Genomic DNA, 16989 nt, shown 5'->3' with positions numbered 1-16989 from the left:
AAAAATATATGGATGAGTGATGGCCTAACGGCATAGGCAAGTTGCAGTAGATGGTATAGAGTACAGTATATACATATGAGATGAGTAAGGTATGTAAACATCATATAAAGTGGCATTGTTTAAAGTGACTAGATAAACAGACCGTTTTTGTTCTCCAACCAAATACTATTTTTCATTAAGTCAGACAGAGTGGTGCTGTATAACGAGGTCTGATTAAAAGCCCAAAGCCAGCAGTGTATAGCAGAGATAGAGAACATCCCGCTGCCTTGTCTGCCAGCTCTCAGAGAAGCTCCTCCACTCTACTCTGACAAGCCTAAAATGATAACATAACCCTCTTTTAAAAAAAGCCCACTGACGCAATCGTCTATTGTTATTCCCAGTATTCCAGGAACCATTTTACTAAATCAAAGCCCATTATTAAAAGATACAGCTCTACTACTACATTATTGCTATATTAGTCTGCTCCATAGAAACATGTTACCATAGAAACCATGATATCCCGTGTGGCTCATTTGGTAGAGCATGGTGTTTGCAATGCCAGGGTTGTGGGTTAGATTCCCACGGGGACCAGTACGGAAAAAATGTATGAAACGTATGCATTCACTACTGTAAGTCGCTCTGGATAAGAGCGTCTGCTAAATGACTAAAATGTAAATGATATCTGTAGTAGTTAATCCCACGGGAAGGCCAGTGGTGTCACACAACAATGTCGATTGGTGATAAAGACACTTGAAAAGTAACAATTTCAATACAGCCTACTTCACTCTGTCCCTTATGAGATAACCAACCTATCTGGTCCTTACTAGAGGCACATCTGAAATTACACCATATTCCTTATGTAGTGCACTACATTTGAACAGAGCCACCTAGGGAAAAGTGTACTATTTGAGACACATCTATGTCATGGTGTGGGTCTCTGAGTCTGAATGTCTTTCTATGTCTGTGGGTTTCTCTATGTGTGATGTGATGTCCCTCTGTGTGTAAATATGTGTTTTCATGTTGCTATGTGTCTCTGTGTTTCTGCTTGTCGTTATGTGCCTCTATGACTCGCTGACGGTCTCTCTTGGGTCTGGTTTTTTGGCCATGAACAATGTGGCCGCTGCTGGGATCCGCTGACAGGCCTGACCAGGGCCGCACTGCTCTCTGAGCTCACATGCTTTTTGTGGCTCTAGTCTATCTCTCTGAGCAGCGCCTCCCAAAAAAAGCACTGTGCATCATGGTCCGACGCTTTGTTGCACTCCACTGATCCCTCTCTTAAGGCCTCTGCAGCAGCTGGAGAGATTAGAAGAGAGGAGAACAGGACACACACTCAACACACACACCACCGACACAGACACCCCAGCTAGGCCCCTTGCACACACATCACTGGTACTGTTCTCACTGAAGTAGTAGAGGACAAACAGAACTGGCTGAGACTGAACTTGACTGGACCCACACCTCCAGAAAGACTCCACACTGACCAGAAACCTATCCCAGAAAGATCCCATCCTGATCGGACTCGTACGGCACACAGAGCCCCATCTACCTGGAGCCCGGCCAAGGGGCCAACCTCTTCAGCGATGAACGGTTTTGGGTACCGTCGGGAGTTGAGTAAGTATGAGGATGTGGATGAGGATGAACTACTGGCTTCTCTCAGCCCAGAGGAGCTAGCAGAGCTGGAGATGGAGCTGGCAGACATTGACCCTGATGCCAACGTGCCCATCGGCCTGAGACAGCGGGACCAGACGGAGAAGACCCCTACTGGCACCTTCAATAGAGACTCTCTGTTGAAGTACTGGGAGAAGGAGACCAAGAGGATACTGGAGGATGAGAGAGGGGAAGCAAGCAGCCCCAAACAGGTCAGTGATCAGGAGAGAGTCTGAACTCCACTAGCTTGCTACTCTCAGATCTATATGGATAACCTATATGGATAACCTTTGACCAATTAAGAAGCTTCATTATTCAATAATGATCACTTTCTTGTACAACGGAGAACCAGTTAGGACCTTCACACAAAAAAAATGCAAATCATCCTGTTTAGGTCTAACTTTAGACATAATACAGTTATAAGAGAACATGACCATGTGTCTGAGTCAGATTAATGAGAGATTTACAACTTATGTCTAAACAGGATGACGATGATGATGCCAAAAAGAGCGAGGAAGAATGCGTGACAGAAAGCAACAGCGAAGCAGAGGAGGAGGCGGATGACGAGAACGAGAAAGAAAATAAAGATTATGAAGGGGAAGAGGAGGAAGAAGAAGAAGAGGAAGAGGAGAGTGAGGAAGAGGGAACTGAAACAGAGGATGAGGAGGATAAAGAGGAGCCAGAAGAGGAAAGGCCTGAAGCAGCGCCCCCAAAGGATCCTGGTCCTCCATCACCGCTGTCAGTCGTCATCTCCTCCCCTAGCCTCCTGAGACTCCCAAGGGTGGAGCCTATGAGACTAACCCCGCCCCCACCTCCGCTTGACCCCAACGCCGACGGCAACCCAACAGTTGTCGACGAGGCCCTGGAAAGAGTCCTTAATAACGACCCTGAGCTCAAAGAGGTCAACCTCAACAACATCGAGGACATCTCACAGGACACTCTAATCCAGTTTGCCGAGTCACTGCGCTCCAACACACACGTGCGTGTCTTTAGCCTGGCCAACACGCATGCTGACGACCCCGTGGCGCTGGCCATTGCCAAGACGCTGTGCGAAAACTCCTCCATCATCAGCCTGAACATTGAGTCCAACTATGTGACAGGGAAAGGGGTTCTGGCTATGGTTCAGGCTCTGCCTAGCAATAGCACCCTGACTGAGCTACGCTTCCACAACCAGAGACACATGTGTGGAGGACAGGTCAGTCAGTCTGGACTTGGTTTTAGATCTTGATGCAGCTGCTCAACACACATTTGCAGGCAATAGTAAAAGCACAAACTCACAATCCCTCTCTCTCTCTCTCTCTCTCTCTCTCTGTCAGGTGGAGATGGAGATGGTGAAGATTCTGAGGGAGAACCACGCCCTGATCAAGCTGGGTTACCAGTTCCACCTGCCAGGCCCCCGGATGAGCATGACAGGCATCCTGACCCGTAACATGGACCGTCAGAGACAGAAACGCCTGCAGGAGCAGAGACAGAACCAGCAGGCGGGGCCCGAGGGGGCCGTTAACCCCCGTACCACTGCTCTATTGAAGGCCACTCCGGGTTCTTCACCCTACGGTTCCCCGCGTGTGTCGCCTTGGCAATCCCCCAAACTCCCCAAAAAACAGACCCCTCCTGCTCCCCCGCCGCCTCCCCCACCTCCTCCCCCACCCCCTCCACTGCCATGCCAGCCCCCGGCAGAGAAGAAGAAGCCGACTAGGAAGATAGCGGAGGTGATCAGGCTCCACGAGGAGGTCGTTAAGAAGCAAGGGAAAGGGAAGGGGAAGAAGGGGAAGAAAGGACTGAAAGAGACCAACAGTATCTTGAAGGAGCTGAAGAACGCTCTGCGGCCAGTGGCAGAGAAGAGAGAACAGGAGCACAGCAGGCCACCCACTCCACTGCGCTCGTCACACGACCAGCTCATGGACTCCATCCGCAACGCCAGTGTCCGCTCCCTCAGAAAGGTGAGATTGTGTATGTGAGTACATGTACGTGCATGTGTACATGCATAGCCAATAAGAGTTAACAAGGGTTTAAGGGTAAAAGATGGTCAGCTGGTGAGACACCACCTATGAGAGTTCCTAGTCTCATACATCATCATTAGGACCCAGAGTAATTTTCTGGCCAGGTCACATAGCCAGGAAAAACGATTGGCCCTTACCAACATGGAGGCTATTCTAGCTGTATCCTGGGCTGGTTATTCCTGGACGGGCTGGGTATTCCTGGACAGACACGGTATGCTCCAATTCTTCACCACCAGCCAAATAGCATTGGAAAAAAGCATTGGAAAAGTGTCTCTTTCTGTGACAAAGCCAGCAGACTGAGACACTACGTCATCTTGGAAAATGTCAAAGACAACTCATATAAAATGGTTGAGAGAAAGTGTCTGGTCTAAACGGTCAAAGATAAATAAGGTTGTGCTTTGAGAACCTTAGGGTGGATTCCTACAGTCAAAGGGAACACATACCTCAGAGGTCAGTGTGATTTAGACAGGTGACAGAGGAACATCGCTATCTGAGTCATCTCCTGTGGTTGACATGTTATTTTACGATGGACGCCGATCATATGACACTTTTCCATCATTAAGCGCTGTGGTATGTCTGAGCAAAGCCAAACACAACACAAGCCTTGGTTGAAGTCCCTAAGACAGGCCGAGAGAGAGAGAGAGAGAGAGAGGGGGGGGGGGGGGATAAATAAAGAGATAGAGAGAAAGAAGGAGAAAGGAGCGAGAGAGTAGTCTAGTCTCTAATGTTTCTGTGGGCCCATTAATGTGTGGTAACTGCTTGTTATGTTGTTACTGTGGAAAATCCTGGTTGCCCTCAGAAGGTTACGGTCTAGAGGCTGTGAATGCCTGCCACTTAACTAGAGTTAAAAATAGGACTGTTGGACGGCTGCTATGATAAGGGAAACGGGAAAGGCCTCACAGTACCAGAACGAACTCTGACAACAAAGAGTAAATAAGGAAAGCGCAGAGGGATTTTTGTTATAGTTGAGAGCAAAAATGTTAGATATTGCTGCTGCATTTCTGACATTTTGTGATGAGTTTTGCCCAATTTATCACAAAAATGCGCTTGATTGAACCACTTTATGCGGTAAAAGTATGGTTTTAATTGTGAGCCTTCTTTTTGTAGTGTGATGATCGGACAGTTTTATGCAGTAATATTGCGGTGATTTGACTGTTAGATGCGGTAATAGTGCGGTGGATGATCAAATTTGCAAGCCCTTGCATAATATGTTGGGGATTGTTGATTTTGCAAACAATGCAGTCACAAAATCCTGGAAGGACTGGACAATATTAGGCTACGGAATATATGTTTTTTTTTCTGCTCACATGTATTTCTCTCTGACATAGCTCTAGCTTTCATGGAATCTTTTGTTTTCGAGAAACCTAGCATAAGAAAATAAATCCTGTTTTATTTAACAGAAATCGTTGTCTTTTTAATTGCAGGTGGAAGTTCCACAGAGGAAGTTTGTCTTTGTCCCTGATGAAGAGACTAGCTGATCTGAAGACACAGGGAACCCCCTGAGACTACTGAGGACACATAAACTATATGTTCAGATTGAACGGGACTTTCCTCAGAGAAGATACTGGAAATGAACACTGTAATAACATCTTTACTATTGGAGAAAAAAAAATCTGAAATTCATATATTTTTTACATGTATTTATGCTGTATGCTTTTGCAGAAAGGCATTAAATATAAATTGTCTAAATTGTTTACTGAGGTAACCTTTTTTTGTATAATTGTAAATATTGTATTTGGTGTGTGAGGAATATACTATATGAATTCAACATGAAGATAAAAGTAACAACACAATGAAGTGTTATGGTGTTTTATTGCTGCTTAAACCATGGTACTGTTGAAAAGGTACTGTGACTGTCCAAAAGATTCTCTACAACATGTAATGTTCTAAAGTTACTGTCCTTTGGCTTCAGTCCTAAAAGGTTTTGGCAAAAAGATTCTGTCCAAAAGCCAAAAAGTTATATCCATCTTCCTGTCGGACAGCATCCCCCCTCCCGCTGCCCTCAGAACAGCCTCCATTCGTTGGGATGGACTCTACAAGGTGTCGAAAACTTTCCACAGAGATGCTGGCCCATGTTGACCGCAATGCTTCCCACAGTTGCGTCAAGTTGGCTGGATGTCCTTTAGGTGGTAGACCATTCGTGATACACACATGAAACTGTTGAGCTTGAAAAACCCAGCAGCGTTGCAGTTCTTGACACAAACCGGTGTGGCTGGCATCTACTACCAAAACCTGTTGAAAGGCACATAAATATTTTATCTTGGCCATTCACCGTCTGAATGGCACACATACACAGTCCGTGTCTCAATTGTCTCAAGACTTAAAAATCCATCTTTAACTAGTCTCCTTCTCTTCATCTACACTGACTGAAGTGGATTTAATAAGGGTGACAGTAAGGGATCAAAGCTTTCACCTGGTCAGTCTGTCATGGAAAGAGCAGGTGTTCTTAATGTCGTTTATACTCAGTGAATGTAGCAGAGGACCACCTAATACTCCCCCTGAGCATTTATGTGTCTTGGAAGAGTTTTCTGGTATGGTCCCAAATCCACCCCACAGCTGTTAAAAGCAAACACAAAACTGAAATGCTTTTGGCATAACCATCCTAGCTTCCCACATGGAATTGGAAAGGACATCAAAACTCTGCAAAAACACGTTTTTTGACAAGGTAAACATCTGTCGTTCTGCCATTGAACAAGACATTTAACCTACTGTTCCCCGGTAGGCCGTCATTGTAAATAATAATTTGTTCATAACCGGCTTGCCTAGTTAAATAAATAAAATGTAGCCTAAACGCGCTGCATCTGCGAGCTGTTGGCAAGAGATTTTTATTTAGTGCGAAAATGTACTTTTTGTGTGCACACAACGTCATCACGCACTGATTTTTATCCCCGACTAGTCTGTTTGGTGGAAACTGCGCATATTTTCTTTATCCGGATTTTAGAATATTCGCATGAAAATCTGTCGCCAGTTGGATGGAAAACTAGCTAGTGACAGAAAATGAGCATTGCATCAGTGTGAATGTGCAAATCTGACATGGGTCACATATAAAACTGTGTGGACAGTCAGGAAAAAAAAGATTGTGTAAACAGCCATAAGAGGATGTGGAGAGAATTGATAACTCTTAACACATGACCCTAACGCAGCTGGCAGATTGGTAAAATAACAATTGTCTACTGAAAGGTCATGAGTTATTTTTCCAATCCCACTTCCTGGCAAACTATTTTCATACATTTAAAACATAAACAAATCATTTGCCCTCTGTATCTCTCTATTCAATCATTCCAGCTTAATCTCTTCTACATACACACTACAAATAGTCCATGAGTTATGTCATGTGGACTCAGTTCGACCTCGCAGTTTAATGTGTGGGTTTAGCCAACATGATGAGTACTGGGAACTGAGAGACAATGGCCATAGGCCACACTGAAACCAAAGTTATTAACAGCTGTTAATACTGTCTCCTCCCACTACTTGGTCCAACCCTCCCATCACACTTCTACAGGCCTGCAGCAAGCATTCCAGTACTCAGATTTAGTGGCTGTCATGGACTTGTGCCATATGTCCATGTGTTCCCATTAAGCAGTCGTTCCCTTGTTGCCATGCCACCTGTCCTACAGTAAGTCCCGTTGTTGCTATGTCCATGCTCTGTCCCCAGTGTATTGTCACTAAGGGTGCCAAGCTCACTGCTCAGGTGTAAATTCCACAGTGCTAGGGGCCTGGAACTGTGACATACCTGCTAGAACCCCTTTCGTAAACCATTCATAGGGGACGCTGGTCCTACAGGCTTACCAAAGCGCACAAGGGAGAGGACACAGGACACGCTCTACCCTGCTGCACCCACTCCATCTTTGGCATAGTTACACACGCATCACCTGGAACGGATTGAAATAAACACCCAACTACTATTAAATATAAATATCAACAATGCAGGCAATCTTATTTCAGTTTGAGATCAGTTTGTGGGAGCAGACATACCAGGGGGTTATTCAGGTATTCAGACAGGCCGTGGAACATCACTGGACAGTCAGATAGAAATATTAAGTGTAGATCAGACAGCTCTGTAGCATATAAGAGAGTCAAGTCTGCTCTATTCATTAAATGCTATATGGACCGTTCAAAGACCCCATGTGAATATGTCTCAGCTGTTGTCTGCTCAATCATGCCAAGCTGCTGGTGATGAGAGCTCTGGTCATCACTCACTACTGATGGAAGCGTTGCCAGAGGGCTTAGTGCACATGCACGCACACATCCCCGTGCACGCCTTTAACGCGCTCAAACATCAAAACAAGTAAACACTCAGGAGTTGCTCTCGCTCAAAACAACCCTAGGCCCAAGCAAACACTTATTGTACGGTACACCTACTGTACAAAGGCTGGTCATATTTAACATCATACTCACATCCATCCCACAGAAAACAGGAGAGCGTCGCTTTAAATATTAACATTTATTTGAGTGTACAATTTAATAGTCCATTATTCTTCCAACCTCATTTCTGAAGGTTTGAGGTCCATATATCCTGGTTACTGAACAGAGTTTCACTACCGTGAAAACATACAGAGCGATACTGTAAAAAACAGCATTGGTTCCCTTCCCCAATGAGAAAGCAGTATCCCTCTGTGTAGAGACAGGTTAGTGTCAATGGTAGATGAGTGTTAGTGTGGTTCACTGGTTCTGAAGGACAGTTTGTTAGTGGAACAGTTCAGATGTCATATTAAGTTGACAAAACTAATTCATCCTCAAGCTTTGCATCCGCATCGACCTGATTCAAACAAATAACTGTAGGCGGCTGATTGCTACAGTAAAACAAATGTTTGTAGAGTATACTGTATTGTAACTGATGAAACAAACCGAAACGCAGAGCAGACAGCTGTGTGTGTGTGTACTACTGTAGTGTACGGGTTGACAGTATTGGATAATTGAAGTGATATCCTTTAAAGCATAACGTTGCAGATACAGCCATGATACTGCTCTGTATTCACGTACTGAGCCTCTTCTTTCAATTCGTGCAAAAATACAAACTCTGAGTCGATTTACCATCGACAGCGAATGGGACTAAATATTCCAACAGAGCTGATTTCGTAAGAAAATAAGAGTGCTAAACTAGGATTTTTGAATAAGTAAAAATGAAGTAAGAGAAGGGTATGAAAATAGTGTTCTCGATTTTTAACAACTATAACATTAAGGGCTCTGTCAGTTTGTTCACTTGTTCTCCCTCCAGTCACTGACTGAAATCTACAGATCAAGAGAAACTTGACATAAAAAAATGTTAATGCAGGAGAGAAGAACTTTACAGAAAGATAACATGACAAACCTTTACAGATTAAATGAGGTATTGCACAGAATAATAATAAAAAAAAAAGCATAAAGGCAACAAAAATATACAGCAAATTGATAAAACATTTACATTATCATTTGAATAAGATTTAGAAAAACAATTTAGGAACAATGTAGTGTTGTCATAGTCATCCGGGGGAGGGGGGGTCACTAGTCATCCCACTCATCATCATCCTCAAAGTCCTCTTCCTCATCATCATCGTCATCATCATCTAGGGACAGAGACACAAAGAAAATACATTGGTATGAATATAACAACAGCCTCGTATCTGACGTGTGTGTGTGTGTGTGTGTGTGTGTATACCTGAGGAGTGGATGGCTTTGCTCCTCTTCTGCATCACCTCCATCAGAGCTCCTACGATGCCGGCTGATGGAGTGGCGGGTCCTCCTGACCCTGGTTCGTCAGTCACCTGGAACACACAGGAATACACACCAGTCAACACGCTCCAGTATAGGGGAATGTGCATCTAGTATCACTAGAACAGGGGAAGTGTGAAGGGGCTGCGTGGTCAAGCCGACAGCTGCATTGGCCGTACAGCAGTTACTGCGCTACGGCCTCTGTAGAAGTCAGGCCATTCATACTTCCTGTTGTGAAGGAAGATGTCAAGGAAGTGAGTTTGTGTTTATAGAGGACTTCCCGCCCCCACCTACCGTCAACCAATCATGTCAATGCAGAGTTATACGGCACAATACGGAGCCCTCCACATTGTTACAAAATTTGGGAGGCCCAAGGCGATGCGGTACAGAGCTTGATAAAGCTCTGCAATTGCATCACACCCTCAGTACGCAGCATCTGGATCGCAATGCCGGAGCAATCATAAATTGGCTTTTAGTGGTTGAGGTAGGAGCTAGGGAACATGGGCATAGGGGTTAGAGTGTAGTGTATAAGGTAATGTCCACTCACAGCCTTTAGCTGCTTGCCCTGTCGTATCTGTTCAAGGAGACCGTCTCGGCCGGTGCTGGTGGAAACGGGCCTCTCCTTCTGCTCTACCTTCTTCAGCGGAGCCCCCTCCCTGATCTGGCTCAACAGGGCTGAGGGCTTACCAGCACCACCACCCCCTCCATCAACTTCCAGCAGCATGGGTGGGGGAGGAGGGCCGGGAGGCGGGGGAGGAGGAGGGGGTGCTCCGGAACCCATACCTGCTGGGGCGGAGGAGGGAGGCGGGGGAGGAGGTGGGGCATGGGGAGCCAGGGAGGCAAGGGAAGGCTGGGGAGGAGGGGGCAGAGGGCCTCTGGTTGGGGGTGGGGGTGGTGCTCCCATGCCTGTTCTGGAGGGGGGAGGTGGTGGTGGGGCTGAGGTGGGCGCTCTGGAGGGGGGAGGAGGGGGAGGCGCACCCCTTCCCCTGATGGGTGGGGGCGGGGGGCCGGAGGTCTGGTGTGGGGGAGGGGGTGGTGGTCCACCTCTGGAAGGAGGGGGTGGGGGGGCTGGACCAGAGAGAAGATAAATTATTTTTGCATGGAATCGACTATTGCATATATACACACACACTGAGCCTACTGTACACTTCACAACATGCTTTAAAATCTAGAAGAACCTCAGGAGAAAAGGCAGCAACAAATACAGCTCAATTGCTGGTATGCCAGCATGCAGTAATGACTGTAGCCACTAGGGACAGCTATGCTTCATGTTATTCTTCTCAACTAACCCAGAAACTCAAACAAAAGCTCTGTGGTAGCATAGCATTGACATTCTAAAGTCAAGATAAGGCAAACGTCTCTTCAGCACACTGCAAACTGACTCCTGGTTTGGTCTGTCAAGGTCAATACATGTTAGATCCAGCCCAGGGCTGCACAGCTATGGGTCCGTATCCACAAAGCGTCTGCGACTAGGAGTGCTGATCTAGACTCTTTCCATACAATCTTATTCATTATGACCTAGAAGAGAAAACGGAGCCTAGATCAGCATTCCCACTCAGACACTTTGTGGATAGACACCCTGGTCTTCAAGGGCATCAGTCCTGAGGAACTCGAGGGCCTGAGTTGTGCGCCCCTGTGTTAGACCAGGGATTCCCAAACTCGGTCCTGGGGCCCCTCCTGGGAGCATATTTTGGGGGTGTTTGCCCTAGCACTACACAGCTGATTCAAATAATCAAAGTTTAGGGCAACAAAAAAACAAGACGTGCACACAGGACCCAGTTTGGGAAACCCTGTGTTAGACTTTGGGACAGAGATGGAACTACTCTTTTGTCCTCCAGAGGTCAGAGTTAGTCTATCAGACAGCTTCCCAGTCAGGTTAATGCCACAGCAGCACCATGCAGAGATAAACCAACCTACCACACCACCTTGGAGGTGGAGGACCTGAGGAAAACACGATGAACATTAGACCCTAGAGCACTAAACAATCTATATGGACACCATCACAGTTTAGGCTACAAGGCAACTTGTTTGTCAGTCACTATGGATATTCTTCTGACAAAACACAGAACACACACACACACACACACACACACACACACACACACACACACACACACACACACACACACACACACACACACACACACACCCCCCTTGTCTGCGGAGCTCGATCTTGACTGCCTCCACGCCTCCCTTCTTCTCGATGAAGTCATAGATGACCTTGGAGGTCTCCTTGTCCTTCAGCTGGGCCTCAGAGATGCCACACATGTCAAACAGGTTCTTCAGCTCCGGGTCTAGGTTGTTCAACTGGAGGAGAGAGAAGAGAACACTGGGTTAGAACCACACTGAAATGATGGAAAAGAAACTAACAGGAATAGAACCAATGCTGGGTCAGAACCACTATCAGTTAGAACTTCACTCAGAACTTCAATTGGTTACAACTTCACTTAGTTTGAACCTCAATGAGTTAGACCGTCACTGGGATAAAACACTACTCGGTTAGAAACACATGTCAGAGCTGGTGGTCTCATGTTCTCAGATAAACTGCTCTGACGTTGGCGCCCCTGCATCGCCACCTGGTGGCTGAGGGGAACTGTGCCAGGTTGGCACTGCCCAACCGGTAGAGTGGATTGAAGGCTGTGGGATTATATTCCCACAGAACTATATTACACAGGTTTATATCTCATCTAGTTTAAACCACTACTCTAGCTCTCTGGGCAGACACACAAAACAACAGTTTAGTTTATGTAATTCAGGTTGTGTTCTTTTATGTAATGAATTACTGCTGTAAGGGGTATTCTTTCCTGTTGAACCATGTTAAAACATTCTATATCTCTTCCTCTTAAACTCACTCATCTCTCTCTCCACTTAAATTCTTTAAAGTATTAAAGCTCAGAAACTCAAAATCATTGAAATCTTATTTTAGAAATGTCATCAAATCATCCGGGTTCCCGTCTGTTCGATGTACGTGTAGAACACCACGCAATAATTACTTATCATCCTTCATTTGGAAACAACTGAAAGGATTATGCAGGAACAGGTTTAGAATGTGAAATCTCCTTGTGTAAGCCTGGGCTGGCAGTGACTTCTGCAGAGAGGAGAGATATCATAATATTTCATATTTAGTTCTGAGGAGAATCACGTCTGACGAGCATGCCTTCAGAAATAAACAACTGGTAAGGGGGATAAAAACACAACCCCCCCCCTCCACTCTCCTTCCCTCCCCTCTTTCTCCCAGTAATACACATCCTCAGAGAAACCATCCCACTGTCCAGGCCTACTGGTTTGAGTTTGAAAGAAAGGCATTTCACTGTACTTGCGCATGCGACATTAAAACTTGAAAATGTCCCATACGTTATATGACAGAGGCTAGCTAGACCACTGAAGTGAGAAGAGGCAGATCCCAGGTCACATAGGATCTTCCCATACCATTAGAAGTAGGGGGATGACTCTACTAGCCAGATGCTACAGTGTAGACAACATCTCCTCAGTCAGAACCCAGTCAGTCAGTCATACTTACATCGAAGCCTGTGTTAGGGTCCCAGCCGACGTGGCCGACGTGCCTGGAAGGAAACACATGATCAGAGAGAGGAGTACAGAGCCTGAGGGAATGATCACATAGGCTACCTACTATACACACACACACACACACACACACACACCCCAAACCCTATACTCAGGAAATGAGAGGACACACAGAGGAAGTGTAAACTCTAAAAAGTAGCCTAGCTAGAAAGGTAACTCCAAGCACATTTTCGCTAAGAGCAGCTGTTTAGCTGGTTAAACAAGGGTGAATCATGTGTTGGCAAAAATGTATGTCTTGACTTGGACACTGCACCCGCCACATTGTCAGGCTTTGAAAAAGCACCTGCGAATAGGCTATGTCAGATACTCCAGAGACTGTCATTAGCTCAATATTAGGAGTTGAGAAATAAAAGGTGGATAGAAAGATACTGCTAATTCAAAATGTGTTTATTCTTTTGTTGCTAGTGATATTCAAAAACATTGAAAATATATATATCACCCCCACAACATGATGCTGCCACCCCCGTGCTTCACGGTTGGGATGGTGTTCGTCAGCTTGCAAGCCTCCCCCTTTTTCCTCCTAACTTAACGATGGTCATTTTGGCCAAACAGTTCTATTTTTGTTTCATCAGACCAGAGGACATTTCTCCAAAAACTACGATCTTTGTCCCCATGTGCAGTTGCAAACCGTAGTCTGGCTTTTTTATGGCGGTTTTGGAGCAGTGGCTTCTTCCTTGCTGAGTGGCCTTTCAGGTTATGTCGATATAGGACTCGTTTTACTGTGGATATAGATACTTTTGTACCCGTTTCCTCCAGCATCTTCACAAGGTCCTTTGCTGTTGTTCTGTGATTGATTTGCACTTTTCACACCAAAGTACGTCCATCTCTAGGAGACAGAACGCGTCTCCTTCCTGAGCGTTATGACGGCTGAGATTTAATATTTGAGATCAGATGACCAGGCCTCCACTATCACTCAACCAAATTGAGATGGTTTGGGATGAGTTGGACTGCAGAGTGAAGAAAAAGCAGCCAACAAGTGCTCGGCATATGTGGGAAGTCCTTCAAAACTGTCAGAAGAGTGTGCAAAGCTGTCATCAAGGCAATGGGTGGATACTTTGAAGAATCTAAAATATATTTTGATTTGTTTAAAACGTTTTTGGTTACTAGATGATTCCATATTTCATAGTTTTGATGTCTTCACTATTATTCTACAACGTGGAAAATAGTATAAAGAAAAACCCTTGAATGAGTAGGTGTGTCCCAACTTCTGACTGGTACTGTGTGTGTATTTATTTTCACAGATCCCCTGCAGTACCTGAGTGTGGACCCCTGGTTAAATACACCTGGTTTACACTACTTCAGTAAGCCAGTACTATAGTATTGACTACCACAGTGTCCTAGTCCTAAAAACACGGGACAGATAATCCTCGCATCAATCATGCCAGATACATATTACATGGGATTACAAATATGTCCAGGATTAAAAAGTCCCATCAACTCTTTGCCACACATTAACACATGGCAGTGACATTAGCCATGCAATACCCCCCAGATGACCCCAACGGGCCACATCCTAACTTGACATCACAGTGAGTAACTAGATGTTCCCCACAAATCTAATGTGAGGATTCAACCCACACTGTGGGCTTGTGAATGACCCTTACTACTCAGGTGTCACAAAAAAAGAGCAGAATTTAAAAACAAAATACACCTAAATAGAACAGAATGAAACAGAACAGAATATAACAGAATCATATAGAACAGAATAGAGAGGAATACATTAGAATGGAATACTCACTGGAAGTTGCTGGGTGTTCCGATGTCTGCCTTGGTCAGCTTCTTGCCCTTCTTTCCCTTCACCTTCTTCTCCTTCTTGTTGTTGTTGTTGAAGCTGGTGCTCACCATGTTGTTAATGTGAGAGGTGTGTCCGTGGAACCGTGACACAGTGTTGATCTCTGGGTTCTTGATGTCCACCGTGGCCATGGGCAGGGCCGGGCCTGGGGGGGGGGCAGAAGAGAGTCAGAACTACAGTACCCACAATGCAACCGGCCCGGAGAGTCTTGGTCTGGGGGAGACCAGAGTCTCAGATCTAGGTAGTTTAACACACTGATTACAATAGAGACTTTTGACATTTCATTAATGAGGTCTACTTCCATCGTTGACACGTTCTCCAATTAGTTCAATGAGAGGGCACACGGGGAGAGACAGCGGGTTGCCTTTTAACACCTGGAGAGTTGAGCCAACGCCACAACACACTATCTGCTGCTGTGATCACATTACATTCTCACTAAGCACTCCTGATGTACAACCATCTCCTCTCCTCTCTAATGCCTCCCATTAGGCTTAGGACAGCCAGTAAGAGAGATGTGTCTGCTAACCAACACACAGCAGACAAGAAAAACCACTACAACACTGACTGGATGAGATGTGTGTGAAATCCTCACACTGAATAATATTGCCACTACCTGCGGCTCACACGTCCTGTGACACCCACATAGTGGTCAAACCAAACTGAATTCTACGGACATGTGTCCTGACTCCTTAGCCACCTACCTCTGTGGCTCGAGTCCCCACGGGGGCTCTTTCTGACAGAGGGCGAGACTGAGGGACTACAGTCACAGGGAGTTCCGTCCCCCTTCCTCCCCCCTCTGTCCCCCTTACACCCGCTGATAGCTGCCATGTTGACGTCCAGCAGCATTTCACCCACCACACTGCAGGCCTGGTCCCCGTGGCGCAGCGAGAGGCGGTTGGTAGGGTCCGAGGGGGGCGCATATAGTTCCTCCTGGGGAAGGATCAGGCAGTGGAGGGTGGAGAGACACCCTCCCGGATGGATCCCCCCTCCTCCTCCTCCCCCCTCAGATAGGTCCTCAGAGGGAGAGGACAGGAAGGTGGTACAGAACATCATCACAGAGCGGTGGCGGCAGCATGGGGGGGTGGGAAGACTACATGGTGCCCAGTCCTGGGATATAGCTTCGAGATCTATAGGTCCCGAGAATCAGAGAGACATCCCGAGAGGAACACAGGGTGTGCGAGCCACAGAACTAGAGAACCAAGTCCAGGATTTTGAGATCCAGGTGGAGGAGCAACCAGAGAGATCAAGAGGAGAAGACTGAGCAGGGTACGGACCAGACAGACAGCAGGCAGAGCCAGGCAGACTAAGACCCTCTGGCTAAGTGAGGTGCCTAGGGTTTGGGCAAATGCCACAGCTGACTCCACCTCCAAACTGAGTACTCTCTCCTCCCCTTCACAACAGGGAGCACTGTCAGGTCCCAGCTCTCTGAGCCTGACTCTTTCCCTTACTCTCTCACCCCTTCTGCCCTTCTCCACCAGCGGGCCAAACCACACCCCCAACTCTAGCCCACCTCTAATTCCAGCAAATCACAATGCTGGATTTTACATAACCATTAATGCCCACTGCTAATCCACCATAATCCCTGAGGTTCTCTTAAACATGATGAATCTACATCAGAGAGAGGCTGGCTGGGTGGGAGTCGGGACTCAAGAGACAGCATGGAGAAAGGAGGAGAGATGGTGTGAGAAAAGGGAGAGAGCGAGAGCGATAAGGAGGGGTGAACGAGAGAGGGCATTCAAGGCAACAACAAAAACTGGAACCTTCCGGGTGAACACAGTTAATTCCCCAGAGACACACTAGTGAGTCAGAGTCAAACAAACATGGTACCACATCCATCTGCCCAACGTGGATCTGGCTGTGCCCTCTTCCTGTCCGCAGGGTCATTCTCACCCATCATTACCGCAGACAAACTGCTGTACGGCCACAGGCAGAACACACAATGCCAGATAGACCGGAATGTTGTCTGTATGGGCAGTCTGGCTTGGGCACTACGCGCGGGAGTAATAAACTCGACCACTGCTACTAACTTCCGACGTGGCATACAAAGCCCGCCCTCACGTCTCTCCTTCACGACGTGGGTAAAACATTTAAACGTGTTAACCCTCGCAGGGCTGCTGGCCCAGACGGCATCCCTAGCCGCGTCCTCAGAGCATGCGCAGACCAGCTGGCTGGTGTGTTTACGGATATATTCAATCGCTCCCAACCCAAGTCTGCTGTCCCTACATTCTTCAAGATGGCCACCATTGTTCCTATACCCAAGAAGGCAAAGATTAACTAATGACTACCGCACTGTAG

At 46.4% G+C, this 16989-nt stretch overlaps 2 protein-coding genes across 6 annotated transcripts in view; one reads left to right on the top strand and one right to left on the bottom strand.

Annotated features, from left to right (window-relative positions):
- Positions 1–5419, top strand: LOC106576111 (leiomodin-2). The gene is made up of 4 exons (XM_014153002.3): positions 1–1838; positions 2111–2821; positions 2943–3566; positions 5051–5419. The coding sequence occupies exons 1-4, from the start codon at positions 1560–1562 to the stop codon at positions 5102–5104; spliced, it is 1668 nt and encodes a 555-aa protein (XP_014008477.1). The 5' UTR covers positions 1–1559; the 3' UTR covers positions 5105–5419.
- Positions 5420–8055: 2636 nt separating this feature from the next.
- Positions 8056–16989, bottom strand: part of LOC106576110 (actin nucleation-promoting factor WASL) — a 33092-nt gene continuing 24158 nt past the window's right edge. For 3 of the 5 annotated variants that reach the window (XM_082963847.1, XM_082963846.1, XM_082963849.1), the window contains 7 exons: positions 14641–14839; positions 12838–12880; positions 11473–11624; positions 11235–11260; positions 9865–10385; positions 9265–9370; positions 8056–9172 (listed from right to left, as the gene is read on the bottom strand). In XM_082963847.1, the coding sequence (XP_082819973.1) occupies positions 9111–9172; positions 9265–9370; positions 9865–10385; positions 11235–11260; positions 11473–11624; positions 12838–12880; positions 14641–14839 (1109 nt within the window). In that variant the 3' untranslated portion in view covers positions 8056–9110. Of the gene's footprint in view, positions 9173–9264; positions 9371–9864; positions 10388–11234; positions 11261–11472; positions 11625–12837; positions 12881–14640; positions 14840–15395 lie in introns of all 5 variants that reach the window. The other 2 variants (XM_082963850.1, XM_082963848.1) reach the window with 2 other exon arrangements.

The sequence above is a fragment of the Salmo salar genome, chromosome 17, assembly GCF_965601325.2.
Source record: "Salmo salar chromosome 17, fSalSal1, whole genome shotgun sequence".
NCBI classification, from domain to species: Eukaryota; Metazoa; Chordata; class Actinopteri; order Salmoniformes; family Salmonidae; genus Salmo; species Salmo salar.
Note: the sequence above shows the minus strand (reverse complement) of the source record. Positions and strands in the feature narration are given on the sequence as shown.